Source organism: Linepithema humile, chromosome 1 (assembly GCF_040581485.1).
Source record: "Linepithema humile isolate Giens D197 chromosome 1, Lhum_UNIL_v1.0, whole genome shotgun sequence".
NCBI lineage: Eukaryota > Metazoa > Arthropoda > Insecta > Hymenoptera > Formicidae > Linepithema > Linepithema humile.
This window is the reverse complement of record NC_090128.1, coordinates 45,839,808-45,865,386: the sequence shown is the minus strand read 5'-3', so window position 1 is coordinate 45,865,386 and position 25,579 is coordinate 45,839,808. Positions and strand designations below refer to the sequence as shown.

General features: G+C 35.6%; 4 protein-coding genes and 1 long non-coding RNA gene across 6 annotated transcripts in view; 2 read left to right on the top strand and 3 right to left on the bottom strand.

The window, feature by feature from the left end:
- Positions 1-447: 447 nt before the first annotated feature.
- LOC105669605 (A disintegrin and metalloproteinase with thrombospondin motifs 20-like) lies at positions 448-5,660 on the bottom strand. The gene is made up of 6 exons (XM_012362658.2): positions 4,580-5,660; positions 4,276-4,488; positions 3,410-4,152; positions 2,477-3,196; positions 1,545-1,921; positions 448-1,475 (listed from the first exon to the last, which is right to left on the bottom strand). Exons 1-6 carry the CDS (start codon positions 4,694-4,696, stop codon positions 928-930), a joined length of 2,718 nt encoding a protein of 905 aa, XP_012218081.2. The 5' UTR covers positions 4,697-5,660; the 3' UTR covers positions 448-927.
- Positions 1,843-8,283, top strand: LOC105669607 (uncharacterized). 2 transcript variants are annotated; one of them, XR_010890609.1, is made up of 5 exons: positions 1,843-1,955; positions 2,479-2,595; positions 2,689-2,989; positions 7,553-8,048; positions 8,148-8,283. It is a non-coding gene; the product is annotated as an uncharacterized lncRNA (long non-coding RNA). The 2 variants fall into 2 exon arrangements; XR_010890610.1 differs by lacking the exon at positions 1,843-1,955 and adding an exon at positions 1,977-2,052.
- On the bottom strand, positions 5,756-11,935 carry LOC105669606 (uncharacterized). Its single transcript, XM_012362659.2, has 6 exons — positions 11,572-11,935; positions 9,356-9,568; positions 8,495-9,228; positions 7,551-8,258; positions 6,466-6,851; positions 5,756-6,398 (listed from the first exon to the last, which is right to left on the bottom strand). The coding sequence occupies exons 1-6, from the start codon at positions 11,686-11,688 to the stop codon at positions 5,764-5,766; spliced, it is 2,793 nt and encodes a 930-aa protein (XP_012218082.2). The 5' UTR covers positions 11,689-11,935; the 3' UTR covers positions 5,756-5,763.
- Positions 11,936-12,461: 526 nt separating this feature from the next.
- Positions 12,462-15,934, top strand: LOC105669508 (nucleolar GTP-binding protein 1-like). Its single transcript, XM_012362501.2, has 9 exons — positions 12,462-12,865; positions 12,980-13,254; positions 13,339-13,576; positions 13,672-13,914; positions 13,978-14,220; positions 14,292-14,612; positions 14,698-14,976; positions 15,264-15,407; positions 15,648-15,934. Exons 1-9 carry the CDS (start codon positions 12,815-12,817, stop codon positions 15,801-15,803), a joined length of 1,950 nt encoding a protein of 649 aa, XP_012217924.2. The 5' UTR covers positions 12,462-12,814; the 3' UTR covers positions 15,804-15,934.
- Positions 15,935-17,542: 1,608 nt separating this feature from the next.
- mav (maverick) overlaps positions 17,543-25,579 on the bottom strand; it is a 31,577-nt gene continuing 23,540 nt past the window's right edge. Inside the window, exon 3 of the mRNA XM_012362589.2 lies at positions 17,543-19,666. Coding sequence (XP_012218012.2) covers positions 18,864-19,666 — 803 coding nt within the window. The 3' untranslated portion in view covers positions 17,543-18,863. The remainder of the gene's footprint in view (positions 19,667-25,579) is intronic.

Genomic DNA, 25,579 nt, shown 5'->3' with positions numbered 1-25,579 from the left:
TACTTTGATTGATGTATTTTTTTCATTTGTTTCTTAAATAAAGACTTAATTTTTCCAAAAAAAAACCGGGTTTTAAGTTATAGACTTAATACATACAATATATGATATATATGATAAATCGGAAGTGCGTGACTTCAGTTTAATAATTAAATTTCAATGAATTGAATAATAAGTTTGATATAAAAATTTGTCGTGTAGTGCATATAAAAATTATGCCTAAAAGATACATTAACATATATCGGTGAGATAATCGAAATCAAACCAAAAAAGATGAACACAATGAAAACAATTGTACACGTTACGATGGATATAAATCAGTCAATATTTTTTTAGATTATTCTAAAATTTAGTTAGTCGAATAAAATGTTTCTTATATGAATTATTACGATAAGATATATTGAGGTTTAATTATTTCTGCAAAATAACATTGTATACAAGTAAATTAGCTACGTGAAAAAAATTTTTTTTTATTCCATCGAAGCTTCTTATGTTTCTTAGTTACAAACATTAATAACAAAATATTATTTAAATAACAATATATTATCGTCTTTAATTTTACTCAAAACATTTTCTAAACAGCTTAAGACTGTCACTCCACAGTTATATGCTAAAACTGTTTTATCCAACTGTCTCCTTTCATAATCTTGTTAATTAATAACTAACAACTTTTTAAATTTAAGTTTCTTTTTGCTGTTACTAATACTAAATAATGAAATTTGTTTCTGATGCCGACACAATCGTCAATCCATCTGTCTAGGTCGAGTGTGCAAGCCATCTTGTGTAAAATAAAAATTATCTAGGTCTATACATGTTTTATAAATTGTCATAAACTATACAAAATATCTGACAGTATTTATTGATTACACATGGATTGCAATCAGAATTCTTCCATATCCTCGTTTAGGTATAAATTAATTAGTAATTTTTTCAGAATTCATAGTTTTCCGGTACACAATGATGCTTACGACAATAATAATTCTTATTACGTTCTTTGTGGCATAATGTTCCATCTGGAAAGTATGGGTTTACGCCATTAGCGATCATTTCAACGCCTGAATAAGAAAAGTTTTTTCGTTTGCAAAATATAGTACAAGCTATCCATGGTTTATCATTGTAATAATGACCCTGATATCCTGGCTGTGAAAGCAGATCTGACATGATATCCTTGAATTCAGTACATTTTATGGTAGTAAACTCCGCAATCGTCATGCGTTTCTGAGTACAAAGTAAAGAATCATTGCACAGAACCACGTCGTAATATAGTTCTATGCAATTCGCTGATCTGTTAGTCCCATGCTTGCAAGAACGTCGTTTGACTACCACGCCTTTGGATTGTGCCAAGCAACTACTTCTACAAGAGTCCTCTTTCCATTCGCTCCAGTTATAGTCTTCACAATACTTAAATATGTACGGCGGTTCGATAACAGGCACGCATTCCCCGCCGCGACATTCCTTCCCAAGTGCGCAAGAAGTTCCTTAAAAGAAATCGATAAGTTTCCAAAAATCTAAAGAAACTATGGAAAGTAATCAGAAAAAAGACATACCCTCCAACGCTGGTCCCGCAAAGTAAGCTCTACGAGGCGTCTCGCATTGTAAAATTTGACATATATCATGCAACGTTACTACGTTCGCATTCTTGTCACCCAAATATAATTCGCATTGTGCTTTGGCAGTCCATTCTCTTCCGGGTAATTCGTGATAACGCGAATGATCCAATGCATAAGCGTTAGTGATGTTTTCCGATGTTGTATCATCTCGAAGACACGGCTTCTTTTCCCAGAGTCTTTCAATTTTGTTACGACTACGTTTAGACCATGTTACATAACCCCAAAAATATCGATCAGGTGACATTACAGTTATATTTACATCACCTGCATTCTTATACGATTCAAAAGGATCCCTATCGAGTTCCAATCCTATACTTTTGAACAAATTGACAATATGTTTACTTTGAAGTGTGTGATTAAAATTTAAATATCTTGTAATTTATTAGTGCTTAGTTTAGACCTCGGAGATCCTGCTTGTGACTTATCAGAGTGAAAAGTTTGACGAGTGAATATTACATTACAGTTGACTTTCAGTCGTATCAACCCAAATAATTTTTTTATCCAATTAAAAGAAATTGTTTGGTTTCTTACGATTGAAATACCATTTTAGCATATTTTTCATGAGTTTTATTCGTTTCTTTTTAATCTAATTAAAAAAAATTATTTGATACGATTGGAAGCTACAGTATTACTTTAATCTGTCTAATTATCCTGACTTATGAGCTACAAGTAAAATGATCCTCCGTTCTAGACAAAGCATTACAGTTTACAAATTGAAAAACATATTACAGCATAAAATTGTTTAAAAAATTTCTGTACTTGTTAAACTTAATTTTTTTCTACAGTTAAATAAATTCTTGTATATAATATATTATGTTACATATATATATACCATATATATATATACGTAAAACTATGTATAAACTTACAGATGGCCGATCAAATGAAGAGCAGAACGTGATGATGTAAATCCCGAGGTTAAGTTTTCAAATACAGCACCGAACTGTACTACTGCACACGAATGTTGCGGGCTGCACACTTCATCAATGTAAGTTAATCCTGTTGTGAAATTGTTTACTGTCTGGCCTCTTTTGTAGGGCAACCGTCTGCCCAAATATTCATAAAGATTTATTCCGGTTAGGTAAAGACTAATGTCCCAGTGACCCGGATCATTGTCATCAGGAGGATTGAGAGAATTTGCATATTTGCAAAACGAATTGAGCACTTCGTCAACGTCGCCGTCAGAAATTATCAAATTTGACGGCTGTTTGTTCATAATATACAAATGTACCAACATAATATCGAGTGAGACACCCAAGCTCGGATGATGGAACACAGCTTGTATTTGATTCACATATGCTAATACCATATTGTGCAACTTCTCCTTATTGTTGTCCAGAAGAGGCAAAAACTTACGATATGCAGCTTCGTCAACAAAAACGGCAAGTTCTATGATTAACTTTTCTCCCGTTTTGTCCGATTTTGTATCATCTCGAAGACATTTTTTTCTTTCCCAAACTTTTTTTATTTTATTACGACTATCTTCGGACCATGTTATCATGCTGTGAAATGTAGGGCCAGCTGAATTTATGAATGTATCGTCGTATTTTTTTGTAACTCCATAATTTTGATCTTGTGCCAATCCTAAACTATTAAACAAATAAATTGTGAATCTAAAAATCTGTTTTATTTTGCATCGTTTGACTGAAATAATTTTTTATATTTTGTAATTTACAAATATTTAACATATTAAACAATTAAAGCATTTAGTTTGATAATAGCTCTTTTACTTGTTAATTCTAATATATCATAAAATATAATTTTACTTAACTAATTTGTAAAATTAATATATATAAACTCACAGATGGCCGATCTGAAAAGCAGCATTAATAGATGATGATATATATCGCGAGGATTGGGTTTCAAAGTTATTGCGGAGTTCTACTATTGCGCATGATAAAAGTGGTTTGCATGCGCCATCCTGGTAGGCATTTCCCGTGACTGTATAATTTTTCCTCAATCTTCTATTTGATATATGGCCCAAAAATTTATAAAGATTTATTCCGGTTAAATAAAGTGCAATGTCCCAATGATGTGAATTACTGTCATCTGGAGGATTGAGAACATTCGCGTATAGGCAGAACGAATCGAGCAGTTTCTCAATGTCGCCGCCGAAAACTGGCAAAACTGGCGGTTGATATTCCAAAACATATACATAAACTAACGAAATATCGAATAAAACATCCAGATCATTGAACGCAGTTTCGATACGATTCACATACGCTTTTAATATTTGGTTCATTTTTTGCTTATCGTTCTTCACAAGAGGCTTGAACGTCTGATATGCTGCTGCGTCCAAGAAAATGACAAGTTCTATGATTAATTTTTGTTGCGCATTTCGTACACGATGTCGCTTATGTTTAGAATTGTCCCAATGATAAAAATTTGAATCAGCAAAATATTGCAGTGACCTTTTAATAAGATGAGGTTTGCCAAATGAAAGATTAGTTTGTTCTCTGAAATCGTCGATTAAGCACAAAGCCGTAAATTCGTTCCACAAAGGCCGAATCTCTAATGTGTCGTCTTCCAGAAAAACGAGTCCTTCCTATTGACAAAAAAGATATAATTGTTTTTTTACGTGCCATACTTGTAAGTATATAAGACAAACAGATTAAAAGCATAAACATAAAAATTCTAAATCAGTTTGTTTTTATATGATATTACTGACCCATCCATATTTATGACAAAAGTTGATAATCGCAGAGCTGATGTGATTTTTATGATAATAATAACAAGGATCTGATACGTTTAATTCCAACAATTTTTCTGTATCGCTTTTTTTATTATTTTTCCATACTTCGAACTCAGGCGATACAATGCGATCGTTTCGACGCAAATTTAGGTGAATCAATTCTCCGAAAACTTTCAGAGTTAATGATATCTGTAAATTAAATGACAATTAAGAAAAAACTTGTCGGATAATGCTATGACCGTTAAACAACAAATAGAACGCTATAGTAAAACGCACGTACCTCCTTTGCGCCTGTCGGATTCGACGCCGGCAGCAATATTGTTTCTGTATCTTGTCTGATATAGGCGTTTGCTTCATTTAGTAAAAATATTAATACCATTGTCAGTAGAAAAAACATTGTATTTTTTGGGTTTACAAATTTTTTTTATATATTATACAACTTATATAGGTACGTTATGATACTGTCGTTTTCGTTACGTCTTATAAGATCGCATATTAAACACATACTGGCTCTGCTTAGGAATATCATGCGTGTCGTGACATCTATTGTGTATATATTTCCTTTATTACATATATTCATAACACATGCATAATACGTTGTACACAATTTTTATGTTCAAAATCTGAATGTGTCATATGGTACTTATGGTATATGTTTAGAAAGTGCAATTTATTATTAATTTGTACAATATATAATATAATTTGGAAGTGCGTGCTTTCAGTTTAATAATTAAATTTCAAAGAAATGAATAATAAGATTGATATAAAAATTTGTCGTGTAGTTCATATAAAATTTATGCCTAAAAGATATTTTAGCATATACTGGTGAGATAATCGAAATTGAACCAAAAAGGATAAAACAATAAAAACAATTGTACACGTTACGATGGACATAACTAAATCAACATTTTTTCAATTATTCTAAAATTTAGATAGTCGAATAAAATGTTTCTCATATGAATTATTAAGATAAGATATATTGAAGTTTACTTATTTCTGCAAAATAACATTGTATACAAGTAAATTAATAACGTCAAAAAATTTTTGTTATTTCTATCCAACTTCTTATGTTTTTTAGTTACAAACATTAATAACAAGATATTATTTAAATAACAATATATTATCGTCTTCAATTTCGCTCAAAACATTTTCTAATGCAGTTTAAGACTGTCACTCCACAGTTTTATGCTGAAGCTGTTTTACCCAACTGTCTCCTTTCATAATCTTGTTAATTAATAATTAATAACTTTTCAAATTGAGTTTCTTTTTGCTGTTACAACTACTAAGCAATGAAATTTGTTTCGCATGCCGCTCTTAACACAATCTTCGATTCTTTGGTTCTACGTCGAGCGTTGAATTGATTCCGCATAAAATAAAAATTATTGAGGATATTACGTCTAATACAAACTTCAGAAACTCGACAAAGTAACTGACGGTATTAGATTGATTACGCATGTTTTGGAATTACAATTCTATATCCTCGTTTAGATATAAATTAGTTGGAAATTTTTTTCCGAATGTGTAGTTTTCCGGCAGACAGTAATGTTTACGACAATAATAATTCTGGTTACGTTCATTGTGGCACCATGCTCCATCTGGAAAGTATGGATTCACGCCAAAAGCGATCATTTTACTGGGTGATGTGTAAGAATTTGAAGAGTATAAAGGAATGGCATACTCTCGTTTACAATTTATAGTACAAGCTATCCATGGTCTATCCTTATAATAATGACCCTGATATCCTGACAAATGTATCACTTCCAATATGACAGTACTGAATTCGATGCACTTTTCGAAAATAAACTCGCGGGTTGTCATGCGCTTGTCATTCTCAATAGACCCTTTACAGAGTAAAGAATCGTTGCACAGAACTATGTCGTAATATGTTCCTATGCAATTCGCCGTTCTGTCAGTCCCACGCTTGCAAGAACGTCGTTTGACTATCACGCCTTTGGATTGTTTCAAGCAACTACTTCTACAGGAGTCCTTTTTCCATTCGCTCCAGTTATCGTTTTCACAATACTTAAATATGTATGGCGGTTCGATAACAGGCACACATTCCCCGCTACGACATTCTTTCCCGAGTGAGCAAAAAGTACCTTGAAAAAATCTATAAATTACAAAATATCTAAAAAAACTAATGAAAGTAGTCAGAAAAAGACATACCATCCAACGCTGGTCCCGCAAAGTAAGACTGATTATTATGAGGCGTTTCGCATTGTAAAGTTTGACATATATCATGTAACGTTACTACATTCGCATTTTCGTCACCCAAAAATAATTCGCATTGTGCTTTGGCAGTCCATTCTCTTCCGGGTAAATCGTGATAACGCGAATGATCCAATGCATAAGCGTTATTGATATTTTTCGATATCGTATGATATCGAAGACACGGCTTCCTTTCCCAGAGTTTTTCTATTTGTTTGCGACTATGATTGGACCACGTTACATAGCCCCGAAAATATCGGTAGGGCGACATTACAGTTATAATTGGGTTATCATCCGTATACTTATTTGATTCGAAAGGATCTTTATCGAATTCCAATCCTACACTGTTGAACAAATTCACAATACGTTTACTTTGCAGTGTTTGATTAAAATATTTTAAATACCTTTCTTATAATATATAGTTTAAAATACTTGATAAAAAATTATTTATTTGTACCAAAAAATTACGATCAACAAATGCAGCAATTTTTTAAGCGATTTTATGCTTTAATTTTTCAGTTGATCAACTGTAATGTTCAGTTTAGACATTGAAGAATGATCTTATTTGTGCATTATTAGAGGGAAGAATTTGACTAGTGTCGTAAACAAATTACACTAAAGTTGACTCTCAATCGTATTAACTCAAATAATTTTATTTTAATTGAATATAAAAATAATTTGTTACAATAGACACGACTGGAAGCCAACTTCAGTTTAATTTTATCTTGTCCAACTATACACTCCGACAAACCACCCGACAAGTAAGATTATTCTTTGGTTTAAACTGAGTATTATAGTTTACAAACTGTAAAATAAAAAATAAAATAGTTTAAAAAATTTCTATACTTGTTGCTTGTAATTCCTCTTTTTCTATACATTTATATAAAGTCTTATAAAATATATTATACTTTAAAATATATAAAACTATATATGACTAAATATATACAATAATTAAATTATATTAAATATTATATATATATATATGTGTGTACGTATAAAATATATTATAATTTATACATGTAAAACTAGTATTGTAAACTTACAGATGGCCGATTAGGTGAACAGCGCAAAGGTATGATGCAAAACCCGAGAAGAAGTTTTCTACATGACCAAACTCTACTATGGCGCACGAATGTTTCGGGATGCACATTTTATCAATAAAAGTTAATTTTGTTTTTAAATAGGTCACATGATTGTCTTCTTTTAAATAGCGCTTCGGAGTGTCCTCAATTTCATAAAGCTTTATTCCAGTTAGATAAAGACCAATGTCCCAGTGATGCGGATCATTGTATTTTGAAGGATTGAGAGACTTCGCATATTTGCAGAAAGAATCGAGCAGGTTCGTATTTTTGTCAATTACTAAAGATTGTTTCATAAATTTCAATTGTACCAACGTAATATCGATGGAGATACCCAAACTCGGATGATGGAACATAGCTTGGATTTGATTCACGTATGCTAATATCATATTGTGCAACTTTTTCTCATCGTTGTTCAGAATAGGCAAAAACTTACGTTGTGCAGCTTCGTCAACAAAAACGGCAAGTCTCATAGTTAAACTTTTTTTAATATTATCATCTAGTATATCGTCGAGATTTAGCGCATACGAACGATCTCTAAGACATGTTTTCCTCTTCCAGAGATTTTCTATTTCCTTAAGACTGTTGTCGGACCATGTCATATTGTAATTGGTTAAGTCATCTCTACTAAAGATGTCAACCGGTTCGCCTGAATATTGTTCTACTCCTAAACTGTTGAACAGATAAATTATTAATTTTGAAAATATGTTTTACTTTGCATCGTTGAATTGAAATATTGTTATATATCTTATTATTTGTTAATAATTAACATAATAAACAATTAAAAAATTATATTTTTTTTAAGAGACTATGTACTTGTTGATTTTAAACTATTTATTTAAATAAATTCTAATATAAAACATAAGTCATTCTTAATTTTTACGTAAAACTTTTATATTAAAACTTACAGACGATTGATCAGGCGAACAGGATTCAAAGATGGTTTGATTTCTTGGAATTCTATTATCCCACATGAGTAATACCGTTTGCATGCGCCATCGAAGTAAGCTTCTCCTATAACATTAAAACTCTTTCTATATAAGTATAACTTATATGGAGGTTTTCTAAGAGAATAAGTATAAAGACTTTCTCCAGTTAGGAAAAGGCTAATGTCCCAATGATCTGGATCCTCATCGTTCGGAAAATTGATAGAATTGGTGTATTCGCAGAACAGTCTGAGCTGTGTATGAATGTCGTCAATTTCCCAAAATCGCCTTTCATTCATATAAGTTTCGTCTATCATATCCAAATGTATTAACGAAACATCGATAAAGGCATTCAATCTCGGATGTTTGAATTCAGTCTTAATTTGATTCACATACGCTAGTATTATATTGCGGAACTCTTTCTTATTGTTCCTCACAAAAGGCATGATCCTCTGATATGCACTTTCGTCGTAAAAAACGGCAAGTTCGATGGTTAAATTTTGTTGTGCCTTTCGTATATAACGACGCTTTAGTTTGAACTTGTCCCAATAGTAAGGATTTGAATCAGCAAAATATTGCAGTGATCTTTTAATAAGATGAGATTTGCCAAATGAAAGATTAGTTTGTTTTCTAATATCGTCAATTAAACAAGGCGTAAATTCGTTCCGCAAGGGCCGAATCTCTAATGTGTCATCTTCCACAAAAACGAGTCCTTCCTATTATCAAAACAGATATATTTGTTTTTTTTACGTGCCATGCTTATATATAAAACAAAAAATATTAATGGGATAAGTAAAGACATAAAAATTTTTAAACAATTTGTTTTTAAATAATATTACTGACCAATCCATATTCATGACAAAAGTTGATGGCGGCAGAGCTGATATGATCTTTATGATAATAATAGCAAGAATCTGATATGTTTAATTGTAACAATTTTTCTGTATCGCTTTTTCCATTATTTTTCCATACTTTGAACTGAGGCGGTACAATCCGATCGTTTCGACGCAGGTTTAGTTGAATCAATTGTCCGAAAACTTTCAGAGTTAACGGTATCTGTAAATGGGTGACAGTTAAAAGAAGATGCCTTGTTTTTCTCCGAACGTTCACATAGACACTGTTAAGTTTAAAGGCATCAATATGGATCTTTATAATAAACTTCTAAGCTTGAAATGATATGGAGAACACTTTTCAAAGAAATGACGGTTTTTAATTTACGAACTCATTAAAATTGTACAAGATTAACGCTCATAGCCTATCAATTAAAATAAAAGTGACAACCGTAATAGTTTTGTGAAAAAGAAGGACATATACACTACGCGTCAAAATTAAGGAATGGAAAATTTCGGGTCAATTTTTGGGTGTTTTTTGAGCGGCTGTATCTCCGCGAAAACGGACAAAAATAATATTTTAAAAAAGCTTTTTGAAGCTTGAATCTTTTAGTTTCTGAATCTTCGAAGAAAACTTTCATATCATTATTTTTAACAGAGTTATCATTTATTGAACGGAACAATCCAAAAATGAAAAAAATTTCCCCAAATTGGGCAACGTGCATGGACCAGAAAATTTTTTTTTGTCAAAAACCGATTCCACGACGTAAAAGCTCATATAATTCTCAACAATTTGCTTTTTCAGTTAATGCTGTGCGATTTTTTTTGACCGAGTATTTCCGTTAGGCGCTCATGCATGTTTATACAACGCCGTATCGTTGCTTACGGTATCCGTTGCCAGACTTGGCGAAATGCTCGCGCCAACTGCCGTGTTATTGTATTGAAAATCATATTTTGTGAAATTAAACTTGTTATCGTAGAAATAACCAAGGAAGGATCAATGATCAGATGGAAAATGTTTCGAATTTTGGCGTTATTGGCATTATTGGAGCAAAATAAAAGATTTTTAGTCATTTTCGTACGTTAACGTAACTTACGAGCTTCAGAGCGCTAGGAAAGAAAAATCCAGCGTTCAGCGGATTTTGCGTGGTTACTGGGCATACCCTTAACTAAAAAAAAACGTAGACACTAAGGAGTTTCAATCATTTTTCACGAAGTGCCGCCCAGGTGAATAAAAAAAGAGAAAAACGCGATTTTTAACACGTTTTTACAATTGATATATCAAAATAAAAAAATGTCAGATCGAAATTTTGAAGAGAGTATTTTATAGGGGAGACTTTGAACTTTCCAAAAAGCCTTGGTGAATGTCGTACGACAATTTGTTCCAGAGCTACGGATGTTTAAAGTTGAAGGTACCAATTTTGCTTTAACCGCCAATAACTCGGTCAAAAAAAATTGCACAGTATTCACTAAAAAAGCAAATTGTTGAGAATTGTGTGAGCTTTAACGTCGTGGATCGATTTTTGACAAAAAAAATTTTTTTGGTCCATGCACGTTGCCCAATTTGGGGAAATTTTTTTCATTTTTGGATTGATCCGTTCAATGAAGAATAATGGCCGGAGCACAGACTTTTGCATAAAGCATAATGCATAAGCATAAGGAAATTGATTGGTCCATTTCCTTATGCATTTGCTTATGCTTATATATAGACCAATCAATTTCCTTATGCTTATGCGTTATGCTTTATGTAAAAGCTTGTGCTCTCGGCTTAACTCTGTTAAAAATAATGATACGGAAATTTTCTTCGAAGATTCAGAATCTAGAAGATTCAAGCTTCAAAACACTTTTCTTAAATATTTTTTTCGTCCATTTTTCGCGGAGATACAGCCGCTCAAAAAACACCCAAAAATCGACCCAAAATTTTCCATTCCTTAATTTTAACGCGTAGTGTATTTGAACATTGTATTGGAATTTCTATGAAAAATGTTTTAAACGCGAACACTTATGCCATAGGTATTTATTATTACACTGAAAATGGCTATAACTGTTTAGTCAAAACGTTTGTAGTAAATTAAAATAACTATTATTTGAACACGCTTAACTAGCTCTGGCTCTTAGCTTGATTTTGTATATATATATTATTATTTAAATAAGAAAAAATTTGATAATTTTCGAATAATGCTTTGATCGTTAAATAATAAATAGAACACTATAGTAAAACGCACGTACCTCCTTTGCGCCTGTCGGATTCGACGCCGGCAGCAATACTGTTTCTGTATCTTGTCTGATATAGGCGTTTGTTTTATTAAGTAAAATTATGAACACCAATGTCAGTAGAAAAAACATTGTATTTTTTGGGTTTACAAATTTTGAATTATATATTAAGCAACTTATATAGACACGTTATGATACTGTCGTTTTCTTATGCCTTATATGATCGCGTATTAAACACATACTGTCTTTACTTAGAAATATCATTCGTGTCGTGACATCTGTTGTGTATAAGTATATTCCCTTTAGTACATACATACATAATATACGTATAATAATTTAGAGCTGTTATATGACTTTTTTAAATTTATTACTTATATAGTAGTTACTTTATTACTAGATAAATATTCTTTAACAAACGTAACTCTCGAAAATAACAGATCTTTTAATCAATTTCAAATAAAATTAAACGAAAATTTTGTTAGATTATCCAGTAAACATTGTCGACGGCGGGAACAGAGAATACAGTGATGTATATTAGTTACATTTCTAGTTTATAAATGTTTATAAATGCTTTAATATATTTTTTTATATTTATTTATTATTAGAAATTGTTTGTTAATTGTGAAAAATATGTTTTGTTTTATGAATACTGGTAAAGTTTTGGGCACTTTTCCTTATTCTTGCAACAAATGTTAGTATTTTTTACAATTTTTGCCAAATAAAACATTTATTTTTATTAATATAAAAATGTGTTGAAATTGTTATTTTAACATTCTTTATCCTTTTTTTGTTTATCTATCATATACCTTAGCTTATCTTTTAAAATATATTAAATTGTTTTATATTTTATAATTGCATTTTTAACATATAGAAATATGTATATAAATATAAATATTTGTAAATATACTTTATTTTTTTATTGATTTTTCAGAAAATAAGTTTTTTAAATGAAGGGGTACTATATAGCATATCTTTTTACTAGACTGAAACACTTTACTGCGTTTGCCGCGTCGCGCATGCGCGAAAAACCGGACAGAATCTGACTACATTGTATGGCAGAGTTTCCATTCTTTCCAATTCTTTCCTGTGGGTGAAACAGGTTAAGGTACAGCAAGGTACAGCAAGATCAAGTAAGATTTAGAACATGTGGTTTTCTAGAAAGGATAAAAGATGAGAATACTGTGTTTTCAAAGAAACAAAAATTAAAAGAGAAAAGGAAAAAAACGTGTTTCTAAAGTAAGACAACATCAATTTCAAAATGTCTTTCAATTATAACTTCAAGAAAATTGCTGTTATCCCAACTGCAAAGGTTAGATATGTTAATTCCAATCATGATTTGTCGTTTTTGTTTTTTTTAATTTATATTTATATATTTTCTTATGAAACTGTAATAATAATCTAAAATTTTGCTGTTTTCATTCAGGATTTTATCGATATAATTTTATCGAAGACACAACGCAAGACACCTACAGTTATTCACAAACAGTATAAAATAGCGAGAATACGTGCGTTTTATATACGAAAAATCAAATTCACGCAGCAGAATTTTCATGATAGACTATCCCATATAATACAAGATTTTCCTAAGCTGGATGATGTTCATCCATTTTATGCAGATTTAATAAATGTTTTATATGATAGAGATCACTTTAAGTTAGCTCTTGGACAGCTAAATACCGCTAGGCATTTAATTGACACGTACGTAATTTATATAAAATATAAATGTATCTCTAATACTTGTTATTATATTATTACTATATTATTATTATTTTATGATTATAGTGTAGCAAAAGACTACGTCCGTTTATTAAAATATGGAGATTCTTTATATCGTTGTAAACAGTTAAAAAAAGCTGCTTTGGGTCGAATGGCTACTATTATAAAAAGGCAAGCGGCCAATTTAACATACCTTGAACAAGTTCGTCAACACCTGGCTCGATTACCAAGTATAGATCCTTACACACGCACGATAATTCTTTGTGGATTTCCGAATGTTGGCAAGAGCAGTTTTATGAACAAAGTAAGTTGTACAACAATTGTGATTTACATATTTCTTATACAAGTAAAATTTGATACAATTATTTAATACACTTTTATCAATTAATTAATTTACAGATTACTCGAGCTGATGTAGATGTTCAACCGTATGCATTCACAACAAAATCCTTGTACGTTGGGCATACTGATTACAAATATTTGAGATTTCAAGTGATTGACACACCTGGATTATTAGATCAGCCATTGGAACAGAGAAATGTTATAGAAATGCAGGCGATAACGGCTCTTGCTCATTTGCAAGCTGCTGTACTTTATTTCTTCGACTTATCAGAGCAATGTAATTTTACTCTAATGGAACAAGTAAGTTGCAATGCATAATATGAGTTGCAACTTAACATTATAAAAATTATTTTGTTTTTGTAGATGAAGTTACTTGAATCCATAAAGCCTTTGTTTGTAAACAAGCCTTTGTTACTAGTGATGAACAAAGCAGATATCCTACGTATGGAAGAGTTACCTCCACACAAGGGAGATGTGCTGAAAAATAATAATCTACCTAAATATGAAATGAGTACGCTCACTGATTTTGGTGTGATGGAAATAAAAGAGGCGGTTTGCGAGCGACTTTTAGCCTTCCGAATAGATAACAAAATGAAAACAAAAAAAGTAATTTGTCTGAAAATTTTCCAGTGTTGAAAAATTTGATACAGTCATGATACAATTTATTATATTTATAGGTGGAAGGTCTTCTTAATCGGTTGCACATTGCTCAACCGCAATATGTTGATCCAAATCGTATTCCATGTATACCGGAAAGTGTGCGGAACAGGAAATTATTGGCTGCAAAAAGAAGAACAAAGATGAACACAGAAATACTAGAACAAAAATGTGAAAGAAGTCGGAAATTAGAAAGACAAATAGAGGAAGAAATGGGAGATGATTATGTGCTTGATTTGAAGAAGCACTATGATATTGAGAGTGAGCAGAAATATGATTGCATACCCGAAATTTGGGAAGGTCATAATGTAGCTGATTACATAGACCCAGATATATTCAACGTTAGTGCAAACTTTATTAAATTGTAAAAGATTATATCCTGACAAAACATATTTCTTCATCGTGTACCTTTTATTGTTTTTTCAGAAATTGACTGAACTGGAAAGGGAAGAGCAATTGAGAGAAGAGGCTGGTATGTACGATTACAAGATGCCCGAGTTATCGGAGACAATGCGCGAGATCGAACAGCTTGCGAAGCAAATTCGTGACAAGAAGATCATCATGAAGGATGAAGCACGAATAACAAAAGCTTCCACAAAGCCGGTTATGCCACGTACAGCCGCGGCCAAGTTACGCGATCGATCAGTCACAAAGTTGAAGGAACAGATGGAAGACCTGGGTGTGGATATGGAAGCTACCGAAAATGTAAGTATTACATATGAGATATAAATTATAATTATCTATAAATTAAAATCCATAGCTAATCAACCTTTCATATTAGATATATATTATTTTCGGAAAAACAGAATATATAATAAAAATATTTCAAAATTTTTTAACCATCTGAATAATAAGTCTCGTAGTAGAGTAAAATTTATGTTAATTATGTCTTTTTAAGCATATCTATGATCAAAACAGTATTTGACGTTAGAAATGTTTTTATGCTAATTTTGTGAATAATAATAAGTAAATATGATATTAATTATATTTAGGCGCACTACAAACGAACAAGAGCACGATCCAGATCCCGCTCCGAACCCGCTAAGAAACGCATGCGTATGGAATCGATGTCACAATCTCGCGCCCGTAGTGTCTCAAGACCACCGCGAGATGAAATGGGTGTGAAAGATACAGTGGTAAGTTGGAGGAAAGATAATTGTAACAATGATGACTTCAGTGTCACAATGATCTGATTTACATTTCCAAGAACTTTACGGAGGATTAGTTTTAAATTTGAAAAAGCTACACTTAGAATGAGTATTATTGAACTGAATCATTCATTTTAATTGTTTCTTGATTTACACAAAGGCTTTTGTTACTTATTATATTTATTGTGCAATAAATACAAATTTGACATTATCTCGCGTTTGTTTCAGATGAAGAAAAAGTTGAAAAAGATAGCGCATAAGGCACTGAAGAAGAAGGTGGCTAAGAAAGGTCTCAAAGGCGAAGCTGATCATTTCATCGGCAATAAGATGCCGAAGCACTTGTTCTCCGGGAAAAGGGGACTCGGCAAGACGGATAGAAGATAAAATTTTTATATTCTGTACATTTTATATATATATTTATTACATATTAAGTATGTATAATAATTTATCACTCACTACATATATATGTAAGTATGTATAATAATGTTATTTAAATAAAAATGATTTGAATGAAATTGACACTTTGAATCGCGAGCGTTACGAAAGAGGTTTTATGACTAAGACGTCGTTTGAAATCTACCAATGGCAGGAGGGGTTATCTCGACACGACAGCAATAAAGTTTCATTGCGCGTGATGCCACTGCTTACCCCGTTCGAGTTCGAAGGTTACCTTGTTTGCACCACGCGCATTCATGCCACGCCACGGATAGTCACAAAAATATCATTCTTCATTCGACAATACTATTCTATTTGTGACAATTTGTGATAAATTATAAATCGACCAGCAATAATGTTTTCAAGTATATACGTAACATTCCACGACAATATCTTAAATGCAATTTGGATGAAAAGCTACATTTACAAATAATTTTTACAATCGTATCTCTGGTCTATATCAATATAATGCTTCTTCAAATCAAATACATAATCCTCCGATTCTCCTCCTCTTCCCTCTCTAATTTTTGTCCTCTCTTCCGTTTTTGCCGCGTCTTTCTTTGCTCTTCTTTTTGCGGTAATCAGGTTTCCTGTTTCGAACATCATCCGGTATACGTGGAATATGATTTGAATCAATATATTGATCAATGTGTAACCGATTAAAGATGACTATTTTCAGCGTTGGTTAACTGTAAATTTGTCGACAGAATTGTTAATACGGATAAAAATGTCGTCCTTAAAAAAATGTTAAATTTTTTTCTACTTTGATGACGATATTTCATTCATGCTGGCAATTTTATCGAGAAGTTTAAACCGTCGATTAAAGTTAACTGTGACGTCACCCTAAAAATATTTTTTATTTATAATATAATAAATTATACGTTATGACTTTGTATCAAATATTTCAATACTGGAAAATTTTTGGACAAACTACTTTTTTAGTTTTCATCATTTTCATTTTTGGTCTTCATGTGATCGATTCGGAAAGCTAAAAGTTCCTTGCAAGCCGCCTCTTTTCTTCCATCACTCCAAAATCGATAAAGGTGACAGAGATTCAAACAAATTACCATTAATAAAAAAAGTATTTGTGCAATATAAAAAGCGTGAGTGGGTAATAAAAATTATAATTTAAAGCGTACAGATAGTATTTCAACTTGTATGTTTATTAAGAAAAGACGAAGACGTTCATTCTGCTTCTTAGCTTATCAGTAGAATAGATATTGTCAAATTGAGAATAGTATTTTTGTGGGTATGTCATGAATGCTCATGGTTGCATAATCATGCACATATCGAACGGGGTAAGCAATGTGTCATGTTTAATGAAACTTTATTGCTGTCGTGTCGAGATAACCCCTCGTATCGATGGTAGATTTCAGACCATGTCTTATTCATAAAAAATCACTCTTTCGAACGCTCCACTTAATTCAACTAATTTAAAAAAAAAGTCTGAAAAAATTTCCAAAAACTGATTTTAAATATAATATTATAAATTTTTTAATTTTAAACAAGGTTTGTTCTAATATAAATTTGATTTGAAACTTAATGATTAAGGTATCCTATTAAAAAATAAATAATCGTGGAAATTATGGCTCTGATACTTTCGTTAAGAAAAAAATTGTAATTTTATATGTATTTTTTTTTAATTTATTTAAATATCAGCACAAGGAGGAAAAAATAAAACACGTCGATTTTTATTGAAAACTGATAGTTCATATATTTAAGACTTCGCTATAAATAGATTTCCATTATCAGATGTTTTGACAATCGATTAAGAGAAACAGGAATAATAACAAAAATGGCGCCGCTCGTGGTTAATTAGATCATAATTTACAATAATGTATACCGATAAAACGTCACAAGTTTTATACAATTTGATATCAACGCGTGGAGAACAATATTTCTTATAACTTTCTTACGCGTTTCTCGTTGAGTACAATATGTCGTTATATTTCATAGTTAAAATATGAATATTATTACCTCATAGAGATAGTTAGAACTTCAAATGCTCACTACATGCATAGGAATTATACGCGGCGGCCATCGATCAGCGTGAATTTTGTACAAAATGCATTGGAACTTTACAAGAACGTAATATATATTCACGATCATTAGATTACATTCGGAAGAATCGAGATATTTAAAGAATATACGAGATTCTCTAGTCATAATACTCTATAGGAACTAATAAAACCTCGATATAAAACAGGTTCGGTAGAGCGAAGACTTTAATTACGTCACATTATGTTAATAGACATCGACTCGTGACCTGCTTGTTTCGCAAAAGCCTACGTGATTGTAATAAATTAACAGATAGATATGCGCTATAGATAATGACATTATGGCGCTTCGTACGGGAGGGGAGACGCTCACCCGGTTAAAAAAAACGGATCGACGTGACTGTCATAGCCATCGGTCATCGTCGCTATAATTATATATCGCAAAGGTGTAAAGAATGGAAATGCCGTCGACGAAGACGCAGCGAGAATTCATTACAGCGACTCGCCTTTTTTTTCTTTTTTTTTTTTAACCAAGTCTGAATATAGCAAAAACGTTCTAATGATACAAAATACGATCGCTACATAATATATATATATAAGGAATATAATGACAAGTAAATATCGTTAGTATCACAGTCAATGTGCGAGACCCTCAGTGAGTCGCAGGGTCTAAGTGTTCGGTGATGCCTCAGATCGTTTGAATCGTACGAGCCTAAAGAAAAAAAAAAAAGAAAAAAAAAAGAAAAAAAAAGAAAAAAGAAATGGATGTCCGAAGGGATCGGGGGCGGTAGATGCACAAAAATCCTAATATTGTTCGGACGACTATAATTCTCTTCCTATATTTCGCCTTTACTTATATCGTCGTTGATATTTTTAACGTTCCTTCACGCGGATGTGCGTGCGTGCGTGCGTGCGTGCGTGCGCGCCTTTCGGGCACCACCGAGCCTCGATTCGGACGATTCTTTGGTGAGTCCTCGGCGATGGTGAGACTGCTACGCTCCCTTGCTCCACCTCACGAACAGGCGCACTCCAGCACCTGTATGTTCTTCCAGTAGGACACCTTCAGCTGCGACGCGTCGTTCTCGTCGAAGTAGACGATCGTGAGTTGATCGAGTTTGCTGGGCGCGCAGCACGGCTTGGGCACCCGCTTCCGGTCCTCCTTCCACAGCAGGCTCTGCAGCAGCGCATGGTGATGCGCCGGATTGTAGCGCGGCGGGCAACGGCCCTTGCAGTAGCCGGCGTCGAAGCCCTTCGGGTACACAATGAACTCGAAGCCCTTCAGATCCTTGAACATCACCGTCAACTCGTGCCGGCAGCACTTCTTGTTGTTGTCGCCCTTGCACTTGCTGCGCCGGCCCTTGTGCAGCGGCATCAACTCCTCGGGAGTGGATCGCTTTCTCCTGCTCGAGCCGGATTCCGACACGGTGAACACATTCAAGGCCGGATGGGAGATCTCGCGCCGCGTCGGCTCGCCGTCGTGACGGAACTCCAGCTCGAGGCCGTGGTTCTCCAGGTCCTGTTCGAGCCAGCTGACAGCCGCCTCGGTGGAATCCAGTTCCAGCCATCGCGAGTCCGCCGACTCCCGTTGAGGAACGACGTGCCGCAGCAGGAGACGCCGAGACACCGGCGTGCGCAAGTAGACCAGCGTCTCCAGGTCGCGCGGTGCTCGCCCGCCGTCGTCCTGGAGGAGGAATCTCAGGGACGCGTGATCGACCGTGATGTCCGCCGCGTCGCCGGAAACCGCGACGGGGAAGTACAGGGAGTGACGGTGATTCCCTCCGCTCCGGCTGACGAGTGAACCGTTCCACGGATGCTCTGTAAAACGCAAGACCTTCATGTACATCACGTGTATTGCGTAAACGAGCGGTTATGAATGGAAGTCGGAAGATTCGCGTCATCGTCGATTCCTCCAGATGACGAACTTGCAAAGACAATCGTTAATTCTGATCGCAACATTATACGATGCCGCAAGGTATCGATTGTGAATCATCAATAAAATGACAAATTGCCTTTGATTCCGTCGGGATGATTAATATCGCAAGTGTGATATAATGCGAACATCGTGCTCTGAAATATTTGAGTCCAGAAGCATCGCGTTGCGTGATACATCGAATTCGGAATTAATGCAAATTTGTTATTAATATCAAGATTTTGTAAATAAACATGATACACCACGCACGTGAAATAAAACGGGCGTAATTGATGCAATCGATATCGATGATAAAATTTAATTAATTTAACGGAGAACGCTACACGCGTTTGCGCGACAGCGCTCGTAGAAACGCCGCCTACGGGAGGAATGAAGGATAAGAAATTGCAGTCCTTGCGCGTTAATTGATATACGGGGGGGAAAAACTGGATTCATTCAGGTCGCAATTGAATTCTCGCAACAATGACACGGAAGACTGCGCAGGAGTTTTGCGCTCGTAATCGTGACTAAGTTTCTCTTTGTCGCGACTGTCAACGTTGACGCTTGCGCTCCCGGAGATCGACAGATTATATTCACGGTAAATTTAGCCGGTGAACGACAGTTCGCCTATTATTTACCGTTTACGCTATCGCAACGGAACTCTTACTTGACCCTTTACACAAAAGCGGGCGACCGAAAAAGAACCGTGAGATATTCACATTCGTGTCGAAACCGACGATCTCTCAACGTTGAAGCGCAATATTACGCGTTTTACAAATGTTTTCTCCTCAAAGTTTTTCTTTGCGCGTTTATTTTTTCCGACCATAAATCTTCTGAAAAAAGTCTTCCAGGAATATCACGTAATATCACATTTCGAATGTATCTAATAAGATAAAGAGAAAACGATTTGTATAGTTAATGAGTCGTAAAACAACGCAATTCTTTGTATTTCAATCTAGCGACTGTTAAATTAATGAGAAAATAATAAATAAAAATTACGCAGAAAAAGTGGGGGGGGGGGGGGGAGAGATCATGACTTCACGCACAAAGGCGTGTTACATAAATGACAGGAACTGCTGAATTCCCGTCGGATCGCCGCGCGGAACATCATAATTGTCTCACGCGTATTTGCGCGATGCTGATGCACAAGCGCGTCGTTTCGCATTCTATTGCGCGTCGCAAACGAGCGCGGCAACGAGCGTTTCTGCTTCGGAATTCGCGCTATCGCACACGGCCCACGTATTGGCAAAGGGTAGCAGAAAGGTTTTTGCGATCGCGCAAGCCGCCAGATGGGTACTCGTCGCGCATAAACAAACACGGCCGCGCGATCCGATTGTGAGTCACGGAACGGTATTCGGCCTTCCGACAAAATCGGCGGCGTGTAAAACCCGTTATTGCCGATCGTTCGCGTGAACGCCGCGGAGATGTTTTAGAGATGAAGCGACGAGCGCCCCTAAATTTAACCCTCTTTGATACGCCCGCACGATGTAACACAGCCAAGTCGATCAAACGGATAACGATTCAATCATTCCCTTCGCGAAGACTGTCCATTAAATTTCTACTTCGGTCTTTCTTCTCAGTCATTTCACATTGCACGCCGTAAATAAATATTCTTTTTCCGCAAAGAATTTCGCGTGCTTTGAATTTAACGACAGCGATCGGAAAAATAGGGAGATTGATCGCGAGTCAATATCGTAACGCGAAACGTGCTAATGGCTCGGGATTATATTCGGATTGAAAATTTGTAAATTGCTCGTTTCGACGGCCGTAAAAGTCACGCCTGGAGAGAATATAAAAATCGAATCCGAGGGGAGAAAAAAAAAAGAGGGGGGGGTAAAATAAATGTCCGGCTCCAATTGCCAGCCGGTTTTGAAATTCTCGCCTCTTCCTCTCCGCTCTTTTCACGCTCGGCGCTGATTAAGTTTTATTTATGAGGTCCGCAAGATTCCTCAGGAAAACTCTCGCGCGGCCATTAATTATCCTCGACGCACCGGCCACACACCGTTTTCCGAGATACATAGTCGCGTCGCGCTGGCTCAACTGGTTAGCGCCGGTATTACGAGTTGCGGCCGTTGATAATTATGAGGATTTAGGGTGAAAAACATGTCATAAAGGCCGGAAGGGTTTCCGTGTGTGTGCGCGCCGCGAGAGAGAGAGAGAGAGAGAGAGAGAGAGAGAGAGAGAGAGAGAGAGAGAGAGAGAGAGAGAGAAGTGCAACGTACTCTGAGAGCGATGCGACAGCGATTATGTCGGCATTCCCGTCCGAAATGGTACGGGCGTTATTATCTGGTTCATTATCTGCGTCTCCCCCGAGATTTACGGTTGCGGCGATTAAGCGTTATCTCGATAGTCGGAGACACGAAGAGGAGAAATGAAGGATCAGGAGAGAGAATGCTTCGCTTTATCTCGAAATGCCGTGTCCATGTGCGCCGGCGCGCTTGCGGCCTGACAATTTCTCTCACGTGAAACTCTTTAAATAAGCCGCGAGAATAAACGAGCGGCGGCACGCCGCGGATCGTGGAAAACAGTGTTTATTTTCATCGGGATCCGCATTCCGCGGAGATTCCGCAAATAAACGATCGATCGGCGACACTTTTCCGCACGCTCGCATTTTTTTTTTTTTTTTTTTTTTTCTTTCTTTCCTTTATTTTCTGCGTCTCAAACCTAACGTCGTGTGCGGCTTATTAAAATGTGAACGTAATCTCCGTCGATCTGACTTAACACCGTAATTATTCCTTTAATAATAATAATTATACTTTTATATCTCGATGAAGATGTCGAGAAAGTGGGCGGCGAAAGCGAAGGTCCCGGGCCCTTCCACGGTTCGCCGCATGCTCAGAATGCGTTACCGATTAGCGCTTTTATTTATGCGACGTCGCACGCACGGGGACGGCTGCAACCTCCCCCGAAGAAATTTCGTGACATCGGTCGACTTTTGGAAGCCAGTGATATTTCCCGGTTATCACGTTCCTCGAATAATTTATCAACGTGCAGCGCTGTTCGTTAGAAACGTTCGTTTCCATTTTTCTCTCTCTCTTTTTTTTTTTTTTGTTTGTTTTTCGTGGCGCCACGGGATCCACCACTTTTAAAGCGCTGGGGAAGGAAGGGGGGAGGGGAGGGGGGATACTTTTAATCCTCCGTCCAACGAAAGTGCTTCTGCAAATAGCTTCGCGTCTATTTCTGCAAATTTTCTCACGTGATTGGATAAGAAAAATAGGATCTTGTAAATGTTTGATACACGCAGAGTATCCTAAAACCACCAGATGTTCTCTTAACTACGAATTCTCTGGTCAATATGAAACAAAGAAAGCCTCATTTATGACAATTTTATACCTTCGCAATTCGTAATAAATTACAATTCGCGTAAATTTATCGAAAAAAAAATATAGTTCTGTTTTTTACTCGAAACACCTTTTATTTTGCTAAGCGCTCTTCGTCGTCAACTGCTAATTTTTTTTTTCAAGAAACATCGATTTCAAATTAAACGAGAAATATGCCTAAAATTTCAAAGAATATTAAATTTAATGTAATTTTTCGAGGAACCTCGCGCAAAAATCTAGCGTATAACAGGAATTTATTTTTTATCCGAATAAACAAACGTATTTTCAGAAGCAGATGCAGATCTGCTGAATCTTTTCGTAAACGGAATCGCCGTAAACGAGATAGAAATTAATGTACACAAGGTCTATGCTGCACGATTAGCGAACCGGGCTTCGATCGATCCAGTTTTCCCGCAGACGTTTCCCAGTGATCGCGTTCGTCGAATAATCCGACATGCGCGTGCACATCCCGCGCATTCGTTGAAATCGCCCGGGTTTGTTTTTTCGGGGTGCGGCGTAGCGAAAGATCTACTTTTAGAGGGAGGGTGTAGATACTTTTAGAGTGCGCTTGATGCATGTCGCGCGAATGGCGCTGCTCGATTTCTTCGATCGAGAGAGACCGTGTCACCCGAGAGCGTGTGCGTTGCTTATCCGCTAATTAGACGCGTACGCTACGCCTACGAGCGATTTAAATTCCAACATTCAACAGTCTGAGTTTTTTTTTTCCTAGATTAACAGGCGAACTGCTGGTTCTCTAATGACTTCTTCGCAACGATACTATCGATAAATGTTATTAGAACGAATTGCAATGTCGGTAATTTATCGCTGTGACACCATTTAGCGCTGACAGTTTGCAAGGGCTATGTTTTACACATATCCCGCGCTGTAGCATTAAAGTGTAGTAAAAGGTGCGAGATGAATATCGCAGCAGCGGAATTTTATTCTTTTTACACCTCTCTATTTTTATCTCAAGAATAATTCAAACTCTGTTAAACAATCAACAATTTGATCGACGTCGAGTGGTTTGTACAATAAAAACTCTCCACATTCTCGATATATTTTCTCGATGCAAATATCAAAATTAGAAATACGAAAAAAAAAATTAAATTAAAAAGAATTAAATTCTTTAATTTCTTCTAATTATATGTTTATCTTTTGTTAAAATAAAGATAGAGGACTATTCGAAATGCCAGCGCTAACAACTGTTCTCCTTTCTACATGATCTTTATTCACTCTTCCGCTGTCAAGGCGAGAAATTTTAGACACGCGAAAAATGGTCAAACCGCAAATATGCGAAACACGCGCGCTTCTGCTCCATAAACGATTCTTCAGGAAATGGACTTCTACATCCGGAGAATTATTCGCGCGCATTCTTCTGGGAATGCGTCAATTTTGACGGCATCTCCCGAACAGGAACCGTGAGATCAAAGGGATGACGCATCAGCAGTTCATTCAAAACAACCGACCTCGACAATGAATCGACAAATATATACATATGCCCGAAAAACAGCTTCACGTGGCCCGTTTGGCGATTGACCAGGTATCGCGCAAAATAACCAGCCGATAAAGCGCTCAGGAATCCGGACGATTTCTGCCGTAACTGCGGCGCGATGTGCGCGCTTGTTGGCACCTTCGTCACTCGACGAGAATTCGACAACGCGTGGTGGAGTCCGCTTGATATTCCCCCAAATATAATCCCGCGCGCGCCACCGCTCGTCAATCTTCGCCGCGGCGTGCCGTGCTTATTATAGGCTTTATCACTCGACGCACGCACCGAAAATAAACGCCGCGCGGCCGCGATACACGCACAGGTGACTCTCCTTCGCCGCTGTATAGTCGCTATATAAGTGTTTCCCCGAAATCGCGCCCGGAACTGGAATCCGATCAACAGCACCGTTACAAAGTTAGCTTTGGGACACGCGCGCTAATTCGGAACGTGCAATTGAGAAATAATTCGGTCGACATTGAGAATTACGGATTTATACGGTAAATTGTTCAAGATATAAGAATTCGAGGCAACGTGTTTTTAATTAAGATAAGAATGAAGAAAAACATATCTTTTATTGCGATATAAATATTTAAATTACTCAAAGATACAATCTTTGAAGTTCCGACTAATCTCTGACTAGCAGGAATGAGCTAAAATATCAAAGTTATTATTAGAATCGTTAAAAATAGAAATCATTAAAAAAACCGGATTACGAAAATTTTTATTTTGCATTACGCGTCCATGAAAAAAGCAAAGAGAAGCCTAATTAAGGGGAAAATTAGGTGAAAGCGCTAAAACGCGAAAAAGCTTTTAATCACTTAAGCGAAAAAGTGTCATTACCAGCGGCGAAATATGCGAGGCTCGCGACTAACAGTTATCTAATAAAAGACGATGATACGGCGTGTATTTTCAGACGAGAAAATCCGAAATTAGCCCGATCAATCTGACACTGCGTAATATATTTCGCGGCGGAATCTCGCAATGTCCCGCATATAGGCAGAGTCACATTC